Genomic DNA, 21,285 nt, shown 5'->3' on the forward strand with positions numbered 1-21,285 from the left:
TTGTTGTTGTTGTTGTTGTTGTTGTTGTCATCTATAATTTATACACTTAACCTCCTTGTGGTTCGACCCCGGTCTTGCCGGGTTATTTATTACTTCGACACTCCTGCACTTGGGAGAAGACATCAACCTTTTCATCGTGTCAAATATCTTGAAAAATCAAACAAAAAATAGTTTAATAAAAAAACTTATATTAAAAAAGATATAAAAACTCTTGATCTAAGTCATGTGACTAGGATAAATTCATAGAAAAGAAATTGAAGATAATCACAAAACTAATATTTAAAAAAAACTAATATAAAATAATAAGATCGTATGAAACCAAATTCTAACAAATCAAATGTCAAAAGATTAAAAAAAAAATCAATCACGCAAAAGAATCTAAAATAATGAGGGTGAAAATAAAGAAAAAAATTAATCAGAGGGCAAATAAAGATTTTCAATTAGAGGGTTAAATTGAATTGAAAAATAGCTTTAACCAAAAGAAAAAAATTAATTAGAGGGCAAATAAAGATTTTCAATTGGAGGGTTAAATTGAATTGAAAAATAGCTTTAACCAAAAGAAAAAAATTAAAAGAATAAGATTCAAACTAAAAATAATAAAACAACAAAAACTTTGATTAAATGATGAAATTGAGAGTAAAAAAAAAAAACCTTTAACGAAAGAGTCAAGGAACACATTAAAAAAAAGAACCAAACTAAAAAGACTAAACATATGAGAAATTGTAATTGAAGGACTAAATTGAAAAAAAAATTCTATAAAAAAATAAAAACATAATAAAAAATTAAAAAAATAAGGACTAAAAGTGAAAAACAAAAAAAAAGATAATCATGCACTTTACGGAGAGAGAAAAGAAAAATAAAAAGATCATTGTTGACAATCAGACTACCATATGCCGTCATGTGCCATATCATATAAAAAAAAACATGATGGCACATCCACAAAGACAACAGAATATCTAGTTTGGTTATCAAGTGACATTATACATTATATCTGAATGGCTTAAACATCACACACTCGCTAGCACTTGCTAAGCACACGCCAACAACTAAAAATTAAAAATCAATGTGAAAAATACCAAAATATCCTATGACCCTGGTAATTATCCAAAAAACTCATGTAAAGGTACATATATACCGCAAATGCAAAGCTTATCTATTATCTTTTTTATTGCCAAATATGTGATTCAATTGTACATGACTAGTGAAAAGACTAAAAACACCATTGTTCAATAGCTTGATAATGTTTTGATCATGGCTAAAAACACCATTTTTCAATAGCTTGATAATGTTTTGATCATGGTGTAAAGAAGTATTTTTATTATTCAAAAGTTTATGAAATTTCAAAAAGGCTATTGATTAATAACTCTAAATTTTGTTGATTGTAGGAGTAAAAGAATATCTTTATCGTGTAAAAAAACAAAAAAGAGCTAGAAACCCTGTAAAAAATCTTTTAATGACCAATAAGCCAATTGAAAAGACTATAACACCCTTACCCTTACCTTTAAGGCTTTTTTTTTTTTCATTCAAGAGTAAAAAGGAATATACAAATGTTATGATGGAGTTGTTTTTCATAATCATTAACTAAAAACTACAAGGATCAGAGGAAACCAACTTATTTATATGAACAATAAAAGAGATGATGACCTCCTCCTTTTGTTTTCCTTTTTTTAAAAAAAAATTATACCTTCCATTTTTCTTCACTTATTTTTTTTTTTTAAAAAAAAAAAATTATACCTTCCATTTTTCTTCTTACAATTAAATATTTTTATTTTTATTTTTATTTTTTAATTTCATTATTCAATACTTCATTGATTTTATTTTAGTTTGCTTTCTATGAGAATATTGTAGTCACAAATAAACATCTCGACATTGTTTTGTTCTTAATTTTGCAATGATTTATTTTTGTTTAAAATTTTTATCAAATTCATTGAAATCCATGATTCAAGTTGCGGATTTGACAAGTTAAATTATGAAATTTAAATTGATCTAATATATCGTGTCTCAATCTGAAAAAAATTATCATCTTGAATTTTTTAAAGCCAAGCTATTTTTTTAATCAATCATTTAGGTTGTCTTTAACTCACCAAATCAACTAGATCATACCTTTTCTTTTTTTCTTTTTGTCAAATCATTTTTTATTTTTTTCTTCAAATTCATCCTTCAATATTTGATTGATTTTTAATTAATTTTCATAATTTATTTTAGTTTACTTTGTATAAAATTATTATATTCCAAATAAATATTATTATTAATTGATTTTTATAAATTTTTTGGTTTACTTTCTACAAGTTTATCATATTCTCAAATAAATATTACAATATTTAATCAATGCTTAATTTTATGAATGTTTATTTGTGGTATCATATTACATAAAAAATTATTAAACCAAGTAAAAAATCCATGATTCATATTATTGATTTAGCATATTAATTCACGAAACTCAATTCAATTTAATATATAATCATTTTAATATTAAAAAAATATTATTTTAAATAAAATTTAAAGTCAAACCATAAATTTTTTTAGTAGTCGAGTCAACCGATGAAGTCAAAACAACTTCCCCATCCCCACAAGTTAATGTTAAAACTGAGTCAGACAAGAAGTTCGGTTGAAATATTTTAAGATTAACATGTTAGGTTAATTCCATAACTTAACTTTCACACCTTGCTTTTTTCTTTTTTTTTCTGGATGTAAATTCTCTTTAAATTAAATTATTGAGGAATTTTGCCTAAAAAATATATTTTTTCCTGCTGAATTTAAATTGTTGCATTTATTAGGAATATCTATTTTAATTGGTATAAAATTAAAAAAAATAAAAAATAAAGCCCCGCCGCATTGCTTGACACCCTGGCTAGTCACAGCTAGACAATCAAGATCCCAGGAGCCAAGCGTCTCACTCGTAATTGCATTATTTGCTGCCCAACTAACAGGTTCATGCTGTGAAGTCTACGTAAAACAAGAAATACTTGCTAATAGCAAAGGAATAAAAGCATGAAGTGTCCGCGAAGAACTAACTTGCTGAGTCCGATGATTGGCAAATGCATCAACACCATCTCCAAACTCATGGAACAATCTGAAACTCCACTCTTATGGTAGCAAGAGATGGCCAAAAGGATATAGCTGAAATTCCACTCCATAACCAGGCATTCAGGCACGTGTGCCTTCAGGAAAATGTTTCAGACTGCTTCATGAGTAAACATTCCTCAATTATGGAAAATGAATTTGGCTATTCGGTCCTTTTCTTTGATTAAAGCATCCCAGAAACACTTAATCGATCAACAATCCTCGAGCAACTGTCTATCCCAATTGTGACATGAGCGATCATACAATAAGATGATCAGGGAAAGAAATATATTACGGGGATCCCTATCCCTGACATAAACCAGAGGCCACTTCAAATCCCAAACAGAAAGCAATTTGAATAGCAGGGAAGAAGCAGGGCACTATCTTCCACCATCATTGGCTGCCTAAAAGGATTTAATTGAATCTACAAGACAGATGCATCGATTAACATCGAATCAAATCGAATCGAATCGAGCAGCTGTTTTAAGAATTGAATGATTTTAGACTACAATGAAGAGGGAAGAAGCAATGTGAAAACGCACCGGAAGTGAGAGAGAACGACCAGTTACACTTTTTATGCAGCAGGCAGCTAGATGACAAGCTTCTTCACAATAATCAGAAAATATAGCTGGAACATTCATCTCCTTTATCAGTTCCTGGCATGCTCATTTCATCAAACAGAATACAATGAGGGTTTAATACTCGAAACATCAAAAAAAAAAAAAAAAAAAAAAAAAATGTAAAAAGTAGCAGCTTCCTTGCTAGGATTTTCTCGCACACAAATGCACAGAAATTAGATAAAGAAAAATAATTAAGAGTGTCGACGACATACAATGGTAGGCAACCAACTAGGATAAGCAGCAATTCCAGCATTTGGAGCAATTATTAAATGAGGAAACAAATCCTGTGAACAATACAACGTAAGAATAAGAGAGAAGTAGCACCCTTTAAACAAATTATCATAAACACATGCAAATAGAACAAGGTGATAAATGTGCGTGTGATGTTGAACAAAAAAGAGAGAAAGATTGAAGGATAGAGATGATGAAGGAAGCTAGGCAACAGGGAGACCGAGAAAAATGCAGTTTAAATAACATCCAAAGCTGTCTCAAAATTTAACGTTGGATGCTTTATACAGAGGCACCAAAGAACAGGGGTCCTCTATCAGAATGGATATAAATATATTTTCAGAGAAAAGAGGGAAGAAAACCTCAGCTAAATCCCTGTAACGTTCATGGTATAATCCGCTGTGAAGCTGTAGCGTCACTGATGTAGATTTACTGGTGATTGCAATCTGGCTATGATTCTCACTTGAAAAATTGCAAATGCAATCTGCATCCAGGCATCGAGCATAACTATATAGAATAATCTTCTCACCATCCCTGTTCATGAAGATAAAAAAACAAAGAATATATCATGAGCTGCTATAAGCATACCAATTTTAGCTCAACAAAGAGATTGCCACATAGCAGATGTATTAATACTTAGGGTTTCATTACATAGAGAATTTCTGCTAAGGTTTAGCAACCCCATCAGGTATTGATGTTATGGACATACCATATAACAGAAACCTTAACTAGTTATAAACATGAATACATAAATTGGTTAATAGGCAATAAGAAGAAGATTAAATAACTAATTAAGAATGAACACCTCACCCAAGCAAACCTCAATATAAAGAAAATCAAGAATGCGAAACCCCATGGTGAGGTAAGGCTCCACCCATAATTAATTGAAGGGAAAATTACATTTAACATGCTACAGTTTGGTCCCAATTGCGATTACCCATTATAGTTTAAAAAATTACTATTTACATCTTGGGTCAACAAAAGTTTTCAAATCTAACAAATTGACCATAATACCCTCATATATTTTACCAGTGCAATCTTTGCTTCGCTTCAAGACTGTTTCTAAACATTGGTTTCATCTCATTACAAGCTCCAACTTTATTGACAATCATTACCAACATCCCTCAAACCCAAAACTCATTGTCATGTTCTCACTACGGTGAGAATTGTAAAGCATATCAATGGTTCCCGGTAGAACAAATATAGATTCACATTGGACGTAGAGAAGTTTGCTGCAGGAATTGTGGGTTCTAGTAACGGTTTACTTTGTTTAAGTATCCATTCAAAGATATCTAATTGTAATGCTCATATAATATGGAATCCAGCAACAAGACAATATTGAGTTACCTTCTCATGAGAAAAATGGTAGCATTCAACCTAAAGGGTTTGGTTTCCATCACGGTATAAACCACTACAAATTGTTGCAATTTGTTTACAAATTGAAGGGCCAGCTGGAAGCTAAGGTTTTTGATGGATACCCAAATTGGTTCTTCAGAAGGATTTGTGTAAATATTTGATTATTTATAGATCACTATGCATTAATGTAATTATAAACTATCTACATGTGAAGAGACTAGCCAAAGAAATGTGAGTCTTTTAATTTGTTCTATTTGTTTTGCCTATAGTTGCTTCTGTAATTATTAAAACGAGAGGCAATAATTTATTTACCAATACATGTTCACAGGTGCTTTCCAACTTCCTTGATAAAAAAAAGGAGGACCTAGTTCATTGATTTGGTATAAGATTGCCTCTGCAGTATTTGGCTTGCTGCTCCGAAAAGCCATATGGTGTTTGATAAAATTCCAATACTAAAATTTATGCTCAAGAGTTCATTGGTTGAAGACTTATTTGAGCATAGATTGTGGATGGATATGAAGTTTATTGGCTTTGATTCAAATGGGTTTTATGAAATTGAGGTTAAGTTTGCATTGCAGACAAGGCGTTTGATGAAATGCCACTATGAAAGTTTTAGCTCTGAAGAAGGTTGTAATATTAGTTTAATGGCAAAGTAGTAATTATCAATTTAATGGCAAGATTGTAATATTAATATTGCAATGATTATTTGGTCATTAAAAGGAAAATAATGGCAATGATGTAAATAACCAAACATTTTTTGTTGACTTTTTTTGGATAAGGATATTAAGTTTAATGCGCTAATAAAATCCAGAATGTAAACTGAAATTTTTCAAACTATAACAGGTAATTGTAATATAGATCAAACTACCGGATGTCATGGGTAATTTTCTCTTAATTGAATAAACATAAATCCTCACATTGAACTAGTGCAATGGGAATTGACACACTACTCAAGAGAAGATGAGGAGGCCCTCACCACAATCAACAAGGCTGACTCGCACTTACCAAAAACAATCACAACTAAATACTCAAAGATATGATGATCAAGTTTGCAACTGACCTTTGCTGTGGAATTGCAGGTCCAATAAACTCTATATGAACTTGCACACCAGGGAACAGAGCAAGCAACTCTCCAAAAGCAGCAAGTTGTTGAAGCTCCTTTTCAGGCCCTATTGAGATTCAATTAAAAAAACTCAAATCCAGAAAACAGCAAATATAATACTGTAGAGTGTAGAGGTCATTGTGTTCAGAATAGTGGCTGCTATTAAAAAAGAAAAGCCAAAGAAATAAATATGCCCATCTTTATAGCGCATATTAGAAGACAAGCGGAAGAGATATTTAGCAAGTTCAATAGCCACACAACTTAATGTCAATACCTTGTTATATACAAAAAAAAGAAGGGTGTCTTGACATGGAAAACCATACTTTGTCTGATGCATATGACTGAATACAATTTCCAAGTTCCAGATGAAAGAAAGCAATGATAATAATGATCATTAAAGAATTGGATCATGTATCAACGTCCAATTATGGGAAAAGAAAAGGTTTTCATCACAACAATTATTTATTTAGGGTACCTCATTTCTTTTTTTTTCTTTGAAAACCACAAGCAAATATATAATATTGTCAACAACCACCACCACCACCACCTCCCCCTCCCCACTCTATGGGGCAGGAGTTGGAAACTCAACTGGTCCAAATATATTAAGAGCTTCATGATGTAAAATGAAACAACATACTACCAAACATTGTAGTTCATTCTTAGAAGTATTATATTGTCCCTGATGAAGTCTTTCCTTCATTTATTCTTTTGGCTGGGGGAGGATCCAGAAAACACATGGTGAAGATCAAACTACTCCTTGATGAAAAACAATACACCACATTGACAAGAAAGCATATATTCACATCTCTATAGCTCATGGACATGTAAGGAACATCAACCTTAATAAACTTGGTTCCTAGGGCCCAAAGGTCCAACTTTTCAACTTAATCTTATGCAATGTCATGGGTCAAAGTCAAAATCCTGTTACTTGATATAACAGATGAATTATAACATCATTGTAGTTCAAAAACAGGACAGGTATGGGGTTAATTCAATAGAAGTTGCACATAAAGTTAGTAAAAATCATGTTTTGCATGTTGCATAAAGAAAAGCAAGAGAAAATATCACAACAGGATAACATTTCAGAAAAATCATCAAGCTTCTATACCACAATACTTACCAAGATAGTGTATGCACAATTTACGAGTTTCAACAGTCGAGCTCCATGCACAAGCAATATGAGCAGCATGGTAAATTGTAAGTGGCTGAAATATAGAAATAAAGATCAATTACCTCATCAGTGTGTCTATAATGGAATGCAGGCACTAAAAGTAACTAACTTGAGGTCATTTCTTTTATACATTTACTTTATTTGTTGAAATTGTGTTTTAAACTTTATACTCATAGATCCCAAGGGGATGCTTACAATTTAGTTTCCTTAGCAAACGCACTTTCACATGAAATCAACAGCAGCAGATGCAAATTTTGGTCAGAAACATCAAACAGAACTTAAACCCACAGATCTTGAGCTTTAAACTAACAGAGAAAATTTCTTAAGGACATATAGAGAATTTAGAAAAAAATCCACTCTGGAAACCTAAGCATTCAAATGCAGACAACTCTAAACCTAAGTGCTTGATTGCAGCATTAAGTCTTAATCATATTAAGAGCAAAGAGATCATAGAATTAGCATCAATTGAGGAACAGCTTTACAAATCCCCTATCTGAACTAGTTACTAACACCACACATTTCATACCCAGTGAAGAAGTAAAGCAACGGGTGAATGAAGAGGAATGCACCTCCACTCATAGTAATCAAACCAACTGCTTAAACACTCTGATATTGGAGATATGGGCCCTGCATAATCATATGAATAATATACAGCCATCAAACTACAACCAAAAGAAAAAAACAACGAAGAAAGAAACGAAGAAGGTAGAAACAAAATACAATACCATGGCACGGGCATAGGTCACCTGAGAGATTCCAACCACCATCCTTTGACCTATCAATGATATAAAATACATAACAAAGTTTAAAATGAACTCAAATAAATCCCGAGTAGTTTGTCAATTATGATAGCTGTCTGTAGTGATTCACGTGCTTATCAAATATCTTTCTTGCGGCTTTAACATGGTGCACAAACAAGCACTGAAAATTGCTAGAACTGTCTAAACAAAGGCTTTCCTTTGTGACATGTACAATAATTCAACAAAAGAGCAAGTCTAAAATACACAATGAGCACATCTAAGATACACGGTTTTCCTAGCTAGAACAAAAACTGAGAAATCTTTTTAATCTATCCTCATAGATGGAGCCCATTGGGATACATTTTTGCCTTTATTGTTTGTGTATAAAGTACTTTTTCAGAATCATCAATCGTTTTAGATTTCAACCCGACATTTACTATTCAAGGCTGATTCTAAATTCTGGAATAGATACAAAACTACATCTCTTAGGGTTGCTTTCCCAAGAACTTGTTTTGTTTAACTGACACGATGTTACATGCTTTCAGCTGGTGTTAAAATCATGATTTCCGTTTGCTTCATGTTATCCTTCAGTTATTAGACATTTTCTGTCGTGGAATTTCGTTAGGCAAGAACCATTCACATTTATAAGCACTGCTGAGGAGAAACAGTAACCTCAAAGAATCAAAGGAAGCTAGTGATGATGTTGCCTCCTCAGAGTCAAAGCAGCAGCATTCATGCATCCACATTCCAAGTTGATGGATGCCTCTTTTGCTCAGGAATGAACACCTACTCCCTGGTTTTTCACACACCTATCAAGAAAGCATAGTGTTTTGGTAAGTTAGCACATTTAAAAAACTTATTTTGTAAAATAACACAAAGGCTTGAATATTTAGGAGAAAGCATAGTGTTTTGGTCAGTCATCTGCAACTCGTGAAAATAAACTAATTTTTCATTATTTTTTTAATTGTGATATTTTATACCTTTTTTTCTGTGTAAGAAAAGAAAAGCATTCAAAAAACAAAAATAATAACAAGCGCAGTGCCTACCTGAGAAGTGGCTGTTGCTTCTTGAGAAAAAGTAAAAGGGAAATCATTCAATACATCTGCACGCTTCATTTGTTGCTCTAATCTTTCACACTCTTCTTTATGCTCATTCCAGTGCGACATCTATGGCAAAAATATAAAAAAAATATATCCTTCAAATTACTCCAGGTAAAAATAAAAAGATAAATTTGAGGTTACCTGATGAGAGACCGAGCAATAAGCAACTGCGCCACACCGACCGCAGCGTCTGCGAGCTGAGCCCATACACCGAGTTCCACGCCCCTTTCCGGCGCACTCCATCACCGATTCCTCTCAGCTAAGCCAGTCGCTGAATCAATTGATGATCTGACTGAAATTAAAAACTACCTATGGCCCAGTAATCTCAACCCGGTTTGCTCTTACAGGCCACTAAGCTAAGACACTACTAGAGGGATCACACGTGTTTGTATCAATATGCCTTTTTGAGAGTTTGTTAAAAACATTTTAAATTGTTTTTTTTTTAATATATTAAAAAATATTTTTTAAAAAAATTAACATATCAAACAATAAAAAATTCATTTAAAATAAATTAAAAAATAGTGTTTGGACAACAACATCAAACATACTTTAGGTGTTGTTTGGAATTGTGTTCCAAATAATATTTTATATAAATTTAAATATTTTTTGTTTAATATTATATTTTTATATTATTTTGATAAATTATGTTAAAAATAATTTTAAAAAAATTAAAAATATATTATTTTAATATATTTTCAAGTAAAAAATATTTTTAAAAATAACTATTATTATATTTTTAAATATCTCTAAATAATATTTTTATAATTATGGACAACTCCTTTCAATTCATTAGCTTTATGTCTATTTTTTCTTCATTCTTGAATTGAAAATTTTAAGATTTGTTATATATTGCTAGGTTAAAATTTTAAAAAAAAATCTCAAATTTAAGTCTTGTTATAATAACAATTTTAATTCAAGCAGTGCCACCAATAAATCATCAAACAATTAAGTCATTGTAATTCCAACACTATTTTATAATCAAATAATTTAATTTGTTATTATTAATCACATCAATTAAAAGTGACAAGGTTGGACTTATAAAAAGACAAGTACTTAGTAATAATAGATGACAACTAGTTCCAACATACAACGACAATGTTTTGGTTTCTTGAGATGGTAAAAAGTCCTGCATAAGAAAGAATACGGAACTGTTTTTCGAACGTCTTTGGAATGATGATTTTAGAATTTTTTTATTTAAAATTAATCTGTTTTATGTTTTTTAATTATTTTAATATATTAATTTCAAAAATAATTATTTAAAAAAAATTATTTTAATATATTTTTAAATAAAAATATTTTAAAAAATAATTATTACTATCATATCTTAAATATAGTAAATATAGTAGTTAGGATTTGCTTTTCAAATTTTAAATAAATGTATCTAATTAAATCATTTATAAATAGACACGATTTATTAATCTACTAATTAAAAAGTATATAAAAAATAACTATTTAGATGGTGATCAAATAATAAAAATTTGAAATTAAAAAATTTATTTTTTTTGTGATTTTATATTCAAATTTTTGATTATTTATATAATGACTACTGAAAATTTACATAGTTATTAATTTTAAAACTCATAAAATTAATCATAAATATTAATCTAACCAAAAAAAGAGTATACGGAAAACTCTTCAAGTTGGACTGAAGGACTATACAATTTCTGATTGATTATTAAAAAAATATTTATTTATTTATTTATTTCACTTCAGTCCTTGTAATTAATCAATCTTTAAATCCAATAAGATTTTGCTGCGCAAGTTCACTGACAACGTGACAGGATCGTTACAACTGATACCAGAGCCAAGTAATTCATGGCGGACGAAACAACAATGTCTCAACTCTTGAAAACCATGGCTCTCACAAAGCAGCAACAGCAATAGGAACAACGAGAAGCTCGACAGACAAAACAAGGGTATTGGAGGAGCTAGCACAACAATTACAACATGTGTCAACTAAGGTGGACCAATTGGTAAAGGAACACGGAAAAATACATGTAGAGTCTCCACTGAATACACCTGTTAAGTAATAAGTTAATGACGTGAGTGATTCACTATTTATCTATATCTAATATACTGAATTATAATAATAATCACGGTGAATTTGTTTTTACTCTTTTTTTTTCAATTTTTCATTTTTTCCCCCAATCCCCCCCCTTTGTTTACTTTTTTTATTTTTTTCCACAAATTACTTTTTTTTTCCAACTTTTTTTTTTTTTAAAATTATCTTTGTTGATTTTTACGGTGTTTTTTTATATAGTTTTTTTATTTTTTTTAAATTATTTTTATTAATTTTATTTTTTAATATTGTACTTATTGATAATTTAATTTTATAATTTTTTTAAACATTGTTGATTATTACAATGTTTCTCCACATAATTTTTTTTTTGTTTTTTGATGAATTTATCTGAAATTATCTTTTTTTATTTTATTTTTTAATATTAAACTGATTAAAAATTACAGTTACAATATGTGAGAAAAGTTTTGTAACTTATCTTGTAAATTACTGTGAATTGCCATAGTGTTTTTTTCCACACGGTTTTTTTATAATATTTTTTTTAAAAATTATCTTTATTAATTTTATTTTTTTAATAATAAGCTGATTAGAATTTAACTTTGTAATAAAATTTAATTATATGGGGAAAGCACTGTATCTTTTCTCACAAAACATCGTGGATTGCTAGAGTGTCTCTCAACATGGTTTCTTTTCTTATGATTTTTTTTAAAATTATCTTTGTTAATTTTATTTCTTTAATATTGAGTTAGTTGAGAATTATAATTACAAATCATTATAAATAAGGATAAATCATGTGAGGAAACATAGTAGCTTTCATCACAAAACATTGTGAATTGCTACAGTGTTTCCAACATGGTTTTTTTTCTAAAAATTTTTTTATTTATTTTATTTTTTTAATATTGAGCTTATTAAGAATTTAGCTTTGTATTTTTTTTAAACACTATGAATTGTTGCAGTGTTTTCCCATATGATTTTTTTCAAAATTATCTTTATTGATTTTTTTAAAATATTGAGATGGTTAAGAATTATAATTACAATAAAGTTAAATCATATAGGGAAAGTGTTATAACTTTTCTCATAAAATACTGTGAATTACTACAATATTTATTTAAATGGTTTTTTATAATTTTTTTAAATTGTATTTATCGATTTTATTTGAGAAAGCACCGTAATTTCCCTCATAAAACATTGTCAATTGCTACATCATTTTTTCTCACGGACTTTTTTCCTCTAAAAATTATCTTTGTTGGTTTTTTTAGTATTAAATTAGTAAAAAATTTAGTTTTGTAATTTTTTTATTTTTTATTAATAAAAAAATTAAATCGTGTAGTGAAAGTATTGTATCTTTCTTAACAAAATATTATAAATTTCTACAAATTATTTTATTTAGTCTCTAAATTTTTAATCACCAATATAATTTTTTTTTATAATAAAATATTAGTTCCATCATACATTTAATTTTTATTATTTATTCAGTGTTGATTTATAATTATAATATTATTAAATATATTTATTTTATAAACTCGTGCTAATACGCAATTATGCTATCTCGTCATTTCTATAAATCGACATCATCAAATGGGCGTGGATCAAATAACGGAATAACTAATTCAAGTAAAACTAGTGAGATTGTATTTTCTAAAATTTAACAGGGAAGTTCCAGAATCTTTGATTTTTAAAGCCAATAGTTATTTTTAGTTTCATAGTATGAATCCACAACACAAATTGTTTTAAACAAGTTATCACATGGAAGGAAAAGTTACAGCATGGTTTCAAGAGATGGAGGAGGCAGACATAATTACAAGTTGGAAGTTTCACTAAAGCTTTACAGATCAGATTTGGATTGTCATCGTATCCTATGAAGGTCTTTATTAGCCTTAAACAAAGAACAACAGTGGAGCAGTACAAAACTCAATTTGAGATTATTTCAAACAGGGCTTTTAAAAAGTCATAGACTTAGTTGTTTTTTGGGTGGCTAAGGTTCGGGATGCTTAATCCCACAACTTTAAAGGTGGCTTGTGGTTTAGTTTGGATGCAAAAAAACTAGTTATTAAATGCAATTGGTGGTCCAGATCTGTTGGAGGCGTGAACGAACAAGTTCTTCCAATAAAGAGAAGAGGGAGAAGGGTTTATGATTTAAATGTAACAGTAAGTGGAACTCGGGCCGAAAATATGAAGGCCTAAAATTATTTCTCATTGAAGAAATTGAAGAAGCCCAAGAGTCGAATGGGCCTCCAGAAATTTTAGATTTAATTGATTGATTTCCAAGGGATCACAAAGAAGATTCTGGAAACTGAGATATCTTTACATGAAATGATTAGAAATCCTGATCTAAAAACAATAAAGGTGAAGGTTGCGATTATGATGTAACAGTTGTGGTATTACTTGATTCGAGAAGTGCACATAATTTTATGCACCCAAGGGTGGTGAGGAAAGTCAAGCTTTATTTGGTGGATCACCCATCCATCAAGGTGAAAACTACAGATAGCACAATGTCAAGTTTACATTACAAGGGTTCCAATTCCAAACAATTTCGTTGGTAATTCAGCTTAGTGATTGGCACATGATTTTAGGAGTACAATGATTAAAGGAGATGGGCATAAATATTATGGGATTTCGCAGCATTTACTATGGAGTTCAATTTAAAAGGATATTATGTTAAGTGGGCTTGAAGGTTCAAGCGCTAGAGATTGATTATGTGCTAGTCTTTTTCTAAGAAGAGCACAGGGCCTTCGTCTTACATATCTGGAGTTCGGAGGTAAAGCCTAAACCCATCGACTTAGAGAAATAGGAGTTATTAACTTGTATTTTTAAAAAAATTAAAAAATTTTATTAATTTTTTTTTAATATTTTTAATATTTTGAATTGCATTGATATGCAATTTTTTTTTTAATATTTTGAATTGCATTGATATGCTAATATAAAAAAATTAAAAAAATTAAAAAATATTATTTTGATGCATTTCAAAATAAAAGGTACTTTAAAAAACAATCACAATTACACTTCCAAACAGATCCTATATAATTACTACAAAATTTACTAAATTTGAAGTAGTTTTTCATGCGCATAAAAAGATGCCACCTACAAAAAGTTATGACCATTTTATAATATTTTAAAAAAAAACCTTTAGAAAAAACATTACCTATCAAACAGGGTCTTAAACTTTGATCCAATTTTCACCTAACAAGGTTGGCATGACCGAGTTAACCTGACTAGGCTATCTTGATTAGGTTGACCCAAAATATTTGGTTTATTTGGTTTGCATAGAAACCAAACCAAATACATTGATTTAACCCAAAAACTAAAACTTAAAATGAATCAAATATTTTTTTTTAAAAAAACACAAATATCATTGATCAAAACCGAGTCAAACATGGAACATCCAAGGTAAACCCACAAACATGCATCACAAATTAGATAGCTTACAATAAAAATAAAGATATAGACATGTTGGAAATCATACAATGATCCCTAATCTAACATCCATTCATTTCAATTATCAAAGAATCAACATGATTTTGTCAAAATGAGTTTCTGTTCAAAATTGAAACCCTTAAAACCCATAGAAACTTGTTATTAATACAAATCACCCTAAATTATTTACTAGTCAAGTTGCTTGAATGGTTTAGTGTAAAAAATTAAACCAACACTGGTCCAAATCATGAAAATAAGACAATGTTCTTCCTAAGAACATTATCTTAGAACCTAGAAAAATATCCAAATATACTCAGCATTGTCAAGCCTCACAAATGGCCATATAAGCCTCTAAACACACCGCTTTTGATTCTCACAAATCACATTATCAATACCAAGTATAGTTGAATAAAAAATACTAACAAATAACATCAAATCATCAAAATTATCCAAGGTGTTCCATTAAAAAAAAACTTGCAAGTTCAAGCAGCCTATATATTCAAGTAATTTGAATTCAAAATGGCTTTTCTAAACATATATTGGTCATGAACAAGTCTTGTAAACCCAGGATTAACAATACTTCTTCACAATGCATTAATCAAACTATCAAAAACTAAAAAAAAATTGTTTTTAAAAAAACAACGTAACTAGAAAGCTTTCATTACATTGAAAATATCAAACACATCTCAAAATAGTTTTAGAAAACATCAAACCACAAAATAAAAATCACAACAACAAAAAGGCAAACACAACCCCACTTTTAACCATTACAGACTTCATCTCAACATTTGTAAATATAAATACAAATCAAATAATAAAAAAAAAACTTAAGCAAGCCACATGGACTTCCTATTAGATTAGAAAGTATACTTTCAATCTCTAGAGTAGCTACTACTCTTTTTGCTTTTATTTGTAAAGTCTTGCTTTCACAAGGTTCATGTCTTTTCAAAGCTTAAGAAATCCTTATGCTAGGCTCATGAACCTTCATATTTAGCTTTTTTTTATCATGATTTTCTCATCTCCTCCCCTTACCCTTTTTTTTTTTCTTTTTTTTTCCTTTCCTCTATCTTGATTTTAGAGGGTATTTGTAGGGTTTTAAGCTAGAATTTAATAAAAGATTGATCCTCCTTCATCAAAGCATGCCCTCTAATTATAATGGGAGATTTTTTGGTTAGGTTTTACAGCTATGAGCTTTGTACTTATGCTAATTTTATAATGGTGATTTTACAACAAACTTGGTTTTTTGAGATTTTGATGGTTTTTTAAACTTAAAGACCAAAGAGCTTATTTTTGGCCTTTGGATCTTAAGAGAAATGTGGTTAACATTTGATAACAATCCACTAAGAAGGCTTAAAGAGTGAACACATGGAAAAGATTAGTGGTTTTACAAAATGAGTATCTCAATCAACCGGTGGACCAATTTTGAGGCATTGTTAAAGCAACTCTAATATAAACGTCATCATAGACCACCTGGACTTCGTATAGGATAACCATACCTTTTGATATCCATTTTTGCTCATTTTAGAGGTATGTAGTTCCATAATCATTTTTTTGAAGGTGTCAACTCAATTAGCCACGAACCCAAAAATACAATGATGTCTGATTAAGGACAAGATGTTGTTGAGTTCGTTGAAAAAAATAAGATGTAAACGTTTGATGAGAGTAACTGATCTTTCTAGAGGAGGTGTTTCTCAATTTAATAATGGTGGTTATAACTCAAGAAGTAGATGGGGACGCCACATTTATTTGCTTGAAAATGCCTACTCGATCAGCTGAAATTGCTAAAAAGAGACTAAGTGGTGGCCGAACAACGCATCGTCTACGTTAAACCCAAGAAATTATGGTTTTTAATCTAGGATTTTATAAAATTCACTTTAGTCTTTATTCATCTAATTTCACTCGAAATTTCCACCTAAATTTTTAATTTCATGTAATCTCACCCATTCCAAACTCAATTGTTAGCCCCAAAGTTCACTGCCTATTTCATTTTAGTCATTGGTTATAAAATTATGTATTTTGACCCTTAATTGATTAACAAACTTTTAATTTCTTCAACTTGGTCCCTGATTTGATAAATTTCAACCCTTGCTTTCATACACTCTTTTTAATTTGGTCCTCGGTTTTGGATTTTTTCAATTTAGTCCCTAATTGCTTATCAAACTTCAATATTTGTGTAAGCTCTTGATTTGACCAAATTGACTCTTTAAAATTGTAATTTGGCTCCCAAACTTTAATTTCTTCATGTTAAAGCCTAAATTAACTTAAAAAATCAATTTTTCTTACAATTAAATCCTCAACAAAATTAATTAAGCCTTTCAAAATTCTCATTATATCCAAATAAAAATAGTTTCACCAATGGGGCCCTTTGTCAATCATAATTAAGTTGTTAATTTTATCAATCTCATGTATTTTGGTCTCCCAACTTTTCCATTTGTTATTTCGGTTATTTACCATCAACCTGGACAATCTTTTAGGCCTTTTCTTATATATTCTCTTGTATTTTGGATTTTTTTTTATAGGTTAAAAGTAAGTAACAACAGATGTCTCCTCTTCGTAATGTTTACAAAGAAAAATCTCATCAAGGTTTTGCATAGTGAGCTTATAATGAAAAAATATATGTGGATCTTGTTGGGTAATCTACCTATCTTGGAATTCCAAAGACTTTACTCATTTTTTTTTAAAATTGGATAATCCACCTACCCTTTTTTAAATTCTGAAAGAATTTCAGCAAGCCTCTATGCTTCATTGAAATTAGTCTATTTTTACGGGCAACTTGACTTTTTTGAAATTCAAGAGTTGACCTATTTTTATAGTTGACCTATCCTTTTTAAATTTCAAATACAAGGATCTACATCAAATCCTTCCAAAACGTTTCTAAAACAAAATTCAAAACAAAATACCCTCTAAAGGTAAACTCTTAAAACGAGTTCCTTATTTTATCACCTTAGATATCTATACTCTATAGATGGGATGTCTTTGTTATTCATTGGCTTTCGTTCATTCTTTCATTTCACATATGCCTAGAATAGGTAAAAGTATTTTTGTAAAGAAACGTTGTGCAAAACGACTGACAGTCTATCATCGATGTGTCAAATGAACTTATAATGCACAATGTTGTTCTTTTAAGAATGGTTTATATAAACCGTGAAGATAAAATACAATTCAATAAGGATGACCTAAGTAAGGAATATTTAAATAATCTTCTATTAACTTTTGAGATGCATCCTAGTGGAAATGTGCATTAAGCAATTCATGATTTATGACCTCATTTTTATAAAGAACATGATCGACTTAGTCTTAGAAATCTGACTATAAAAGACCATGTTTGTTAGTTTTTTTAAAAACTGGATGGGAAGTCTATCTTCGATCCATAGAGGTCGTTTAAGCAATTCTTGGATGCAAATTCAAGAAAAGATATGAGCCACAATTATAACTATAATTTGAGTCTTAATTTGTAAAAATTTATGTCTTTTGATTTTATTAATAGTATAATATTTTTTTGTCTTTTATATTTGTTTAAGTGTGTTTTAAATTTGTTAGTGTTCGTTGTTTCAGGTGATGTCTTGTATACTCTATCTTTCTACTATAAGACATTGAAAACAATGTATCACTTTGGTTGAGGGGAGAGGATAATAGTTGATATTAAAAAAAAAAATTAACTGTGTTTTCTAATTCATAAACCATTGGCAAAACTGTTGTTACTAAGATGACAGAATAAGAAGGAGTTTTATTGACTCTTGAGATGTATCTTGGTAAACATTTTTTAATTGTTATTTGCAATATTCATAACAAGGTCTATTATACACTTCTCATGAAATATTCAGATTTACAAACTCCTGCATTATTATTACTTGATTATGCTGATATACTCATTTACCAAGTATTTTTAAACCTTTATTTTCACACACACTTTAACATATGATTATGGGTTGCACATTAGATTATTACATTATTTATGTTCTTTTTGTTAAAGGTAACAACTAAGGGAAGGGGATAGTATATAATTTGCAAAAAAAAGCAAAAAAAATTAATGATAATAAAAACATAAATAAGTTTGATTTCGTAGCCTCCATAACCTAAGCAATTAAGCTCGAAAAGGTGTTCTAACACCTAGTACTCTAAAGTTAACTGATTTGGGAGCTATTGGTCCAACGCTTGTTACATGGGTTGAGAAGAAAAGCTTAAGGGAATCAAACATTGTACTATCTATGTATCAGTATCTGCAACCTGAGTTATCAAACATTGTACTATTTATGCCCTAAGACCAACTGGTCTGTGATTCATTAGTCGAAAGCTTGTTACATGGGTTAAAGATATATTATGTTATATGTATATAAATTAAAAAAAAAGAAAAAGAAAAAGAAAAGAAAAAGATAATAATCCTAACCCAAGGAAGTTAACCTTAAACATTAGAACAAAAATTTTATTTTCTTCCAAGTAAAGCCCCATAACTATGTGTTGATATATTGAGCACAAACCAAAGGTTTATTAATATCTTATTTAAGAAGTACGAAGCAGATATATAAATTTAATAAGAGTTTGTTTATCTAGATAGATTAATGGAAGTCGAATGATGAATGCCTTACTTTGTGGAACACGTAAATTGATTTTTCTATTTTAATGCTTTGATTACTAGGGACTAGTAATAAGCTGGTTGGGGGATGTGATTAGTGCTTAAAAGTGCATTTTTATCAAGGTTTTATATTAGCATTTTACATTTAAAGTATCAATAACTCCTTAATTAAAATATGTTTTATAATAACAAGTTTGATACTATAAGATACCTTTAATTTATGGTAAATATTCATCTTAAATACAGGCCTATCACATAAAATCAAAGGATTGATTAATGAGTTCAACTACTAAAATTGAGAAGACAAAAAGAGGATGGAGTTTAGAAAAAAGATGTTAGTTCAGTCCAAACTAGAAAACTGTTCAGTCATTAGGTCATATTTAAAGCTGTAAAACTTAGATTTGGGTCTACTTTATATGAATGGAAAGATAAGACATAGGCCTAAAATATTTATGGGAAGGCAAGACTCAATTCTGTGGTTTGGAGGTCCAAATCTTAACAACAGTAGAGAAGTCTGAATCTGCCCTCTAACCTAGATATTGTTCAATGTTCAACCCATATCTTGAGTTTTAGAAATCCAAATGACCTTAATTTTTTTATTGGAAAGCTAAGACAATTTCCTAGAACTTTCATGATTTAAGTCTGTTCGAATTATGAAGTTATGATTAGTACTTAAAAATACATTTTTATCAAGGTTTTATATCATCATTTTGCACTTGAAGTATCAATAACTCTTCAACTACAACATGTTTTATACTAACATATCTAATAATATAAGATACCTTTAATTTATGGTAAATGTTTATTTTAAATACAGGCCTATCATTAAATAAAAGGATTGATTGATGAGTGATTAGTACTTAAAAGTGCATTTTTATCAAGGTTTTATATCATCATTTTGCACTTAAAGTATCAATAACTCCTTAACTAAAGCATGTTTTATAATAACATATCTAATAATATAAGATACCTTTAATTTATGTTAAATGTTCATTTTAAATGCATGCCTATCATATAAATGAAAGGATTGATTGATGAATATAAGAACTGAAATTAAAAGGACAAAGAGATGGCCAAACTTAGAAAAGAGATGTTGGTGGAGTCCCAACCAGAATACTGTTCGATAATTGGATCATATCTGAAGCTGTAGATCTCGGATTTAAATATATGTTATATGGATAGAAATGTAAGACATAGGCCTACAACTTTCATATGGAGCCCAAGATTTGAAAAGGTCATTTTCAAGGAATTGTAGCAATAACAAAGAAGTCTGAATTTGTCCTATAGCCTGCGCACTATTCAGTGTTTGACCCATATCTAGAGTTATAGAAGTCCAAATGACCTCCATTGTTTTTCCTACAAACCCGAGATAATTTCCTATAACTTTCATGTTTTCAAGTGGGTCCAGTTCTAACATTATCAATAATGTTTTGGGCAAATAAAAGAAGATAAGGATTGTCTCCAAGTCAAGAGTTGACCACCCACTCATCAATTAGTCACCAAATCATGCTCTTACTTTCTCTCTTTGTATTTTTTTATATTTGACACAACTAAAAGATTGATGTATTCTGATTAGTACTTAAAAGTGCATTTTTATCAAGGTTTTATTTCATCATTTTGCATTCGAAGTATCAATAACTCAATTAAAGCATGTTTTATAATAACGTATCTAATAATATAAGATACCTTTTATTTGTGGTAAATGTTCATTTTAAATGCAGGCCTATCACGTAAATGAAAGGATTGATTGATGAATTTAAGAACTGAAATTGAAAGGACAAAAAGATGGCCAAACTTAGAAAAGAGATGTCGGTGCAATCCAAACCGGAAAACTATTTGGTAATTGGGTCATATCTAGAGCTATAGATCTCATATTTAGGTCTACTTTATATGGATGGAAA

The 21,285-nt window shown here is 29.7% G+C and overlaps 1 protein-coding gene across 2 annotated transcripts; it reads right to left on the reverse strand.

The window, feature by feature from the left end:
* Positions 1-2,877: 2,877 nt before the first annotated feature.
* Positions 2,878-9,747, reverse strand: LOC105116793 (zinc ion binding protein). Of its 2 annotated transcripts, XM_011014275.1 has the most exons (11): positions 9,522-9,745; positions 9,327-9,446; positions 8,953-9,089; positions 8,266-8,315; positions 8,067-8,167; positions 7,490-7,574; positions 6,328-6,436; positions 4,274-4,445; positions 3,896-3,967; positions 3,606-3,719; positions 2,878-3,487 (listed from the first exon to the last, which is right to left on the reverse strand). In XM_011014275.1, the coding sequence occupies exons 1-11, from the start codon at positions 9,621-9,623 to the stop codon at positions 3,395-3,397; spliced, it is 1,155 nt and encodes a 384-aa protein (XP_011012577.1). In that variant the 5' UTR covers positions 9,624-9,745; the 3' UTR covers positions 2,878-3,394. The 2 variants fall into 2 exon arrangements, with proteins under 2 accessions (XP_011012577.1, XP_011012578.1); XM_011014276.1 differs by lacking the exon at positions 2,878-3,487 and having other exon boundaries at positions 3,628-3,727; positions 9,522-9,747.
* Between the last annotated feature and the right edge of the window lie 11,538 nt (positions 9,748-21,285).

Source organism: Populus euphratica, unplaced genomic scaffold (assembly GCF_000495115.2).
Source record: "Populus euphratica unplaced genomic scaffold, PopEup_1.0 scaffold1059.1, whole genome shotgun sequence".
NCBI classification, from domain to species: domain Eukaryota; kingdom Viridiplantae; phylum Streptophyta; class Magnoliopsida; order Malpighiales; family Salicaceae; genus Populus; species Populus euphratica.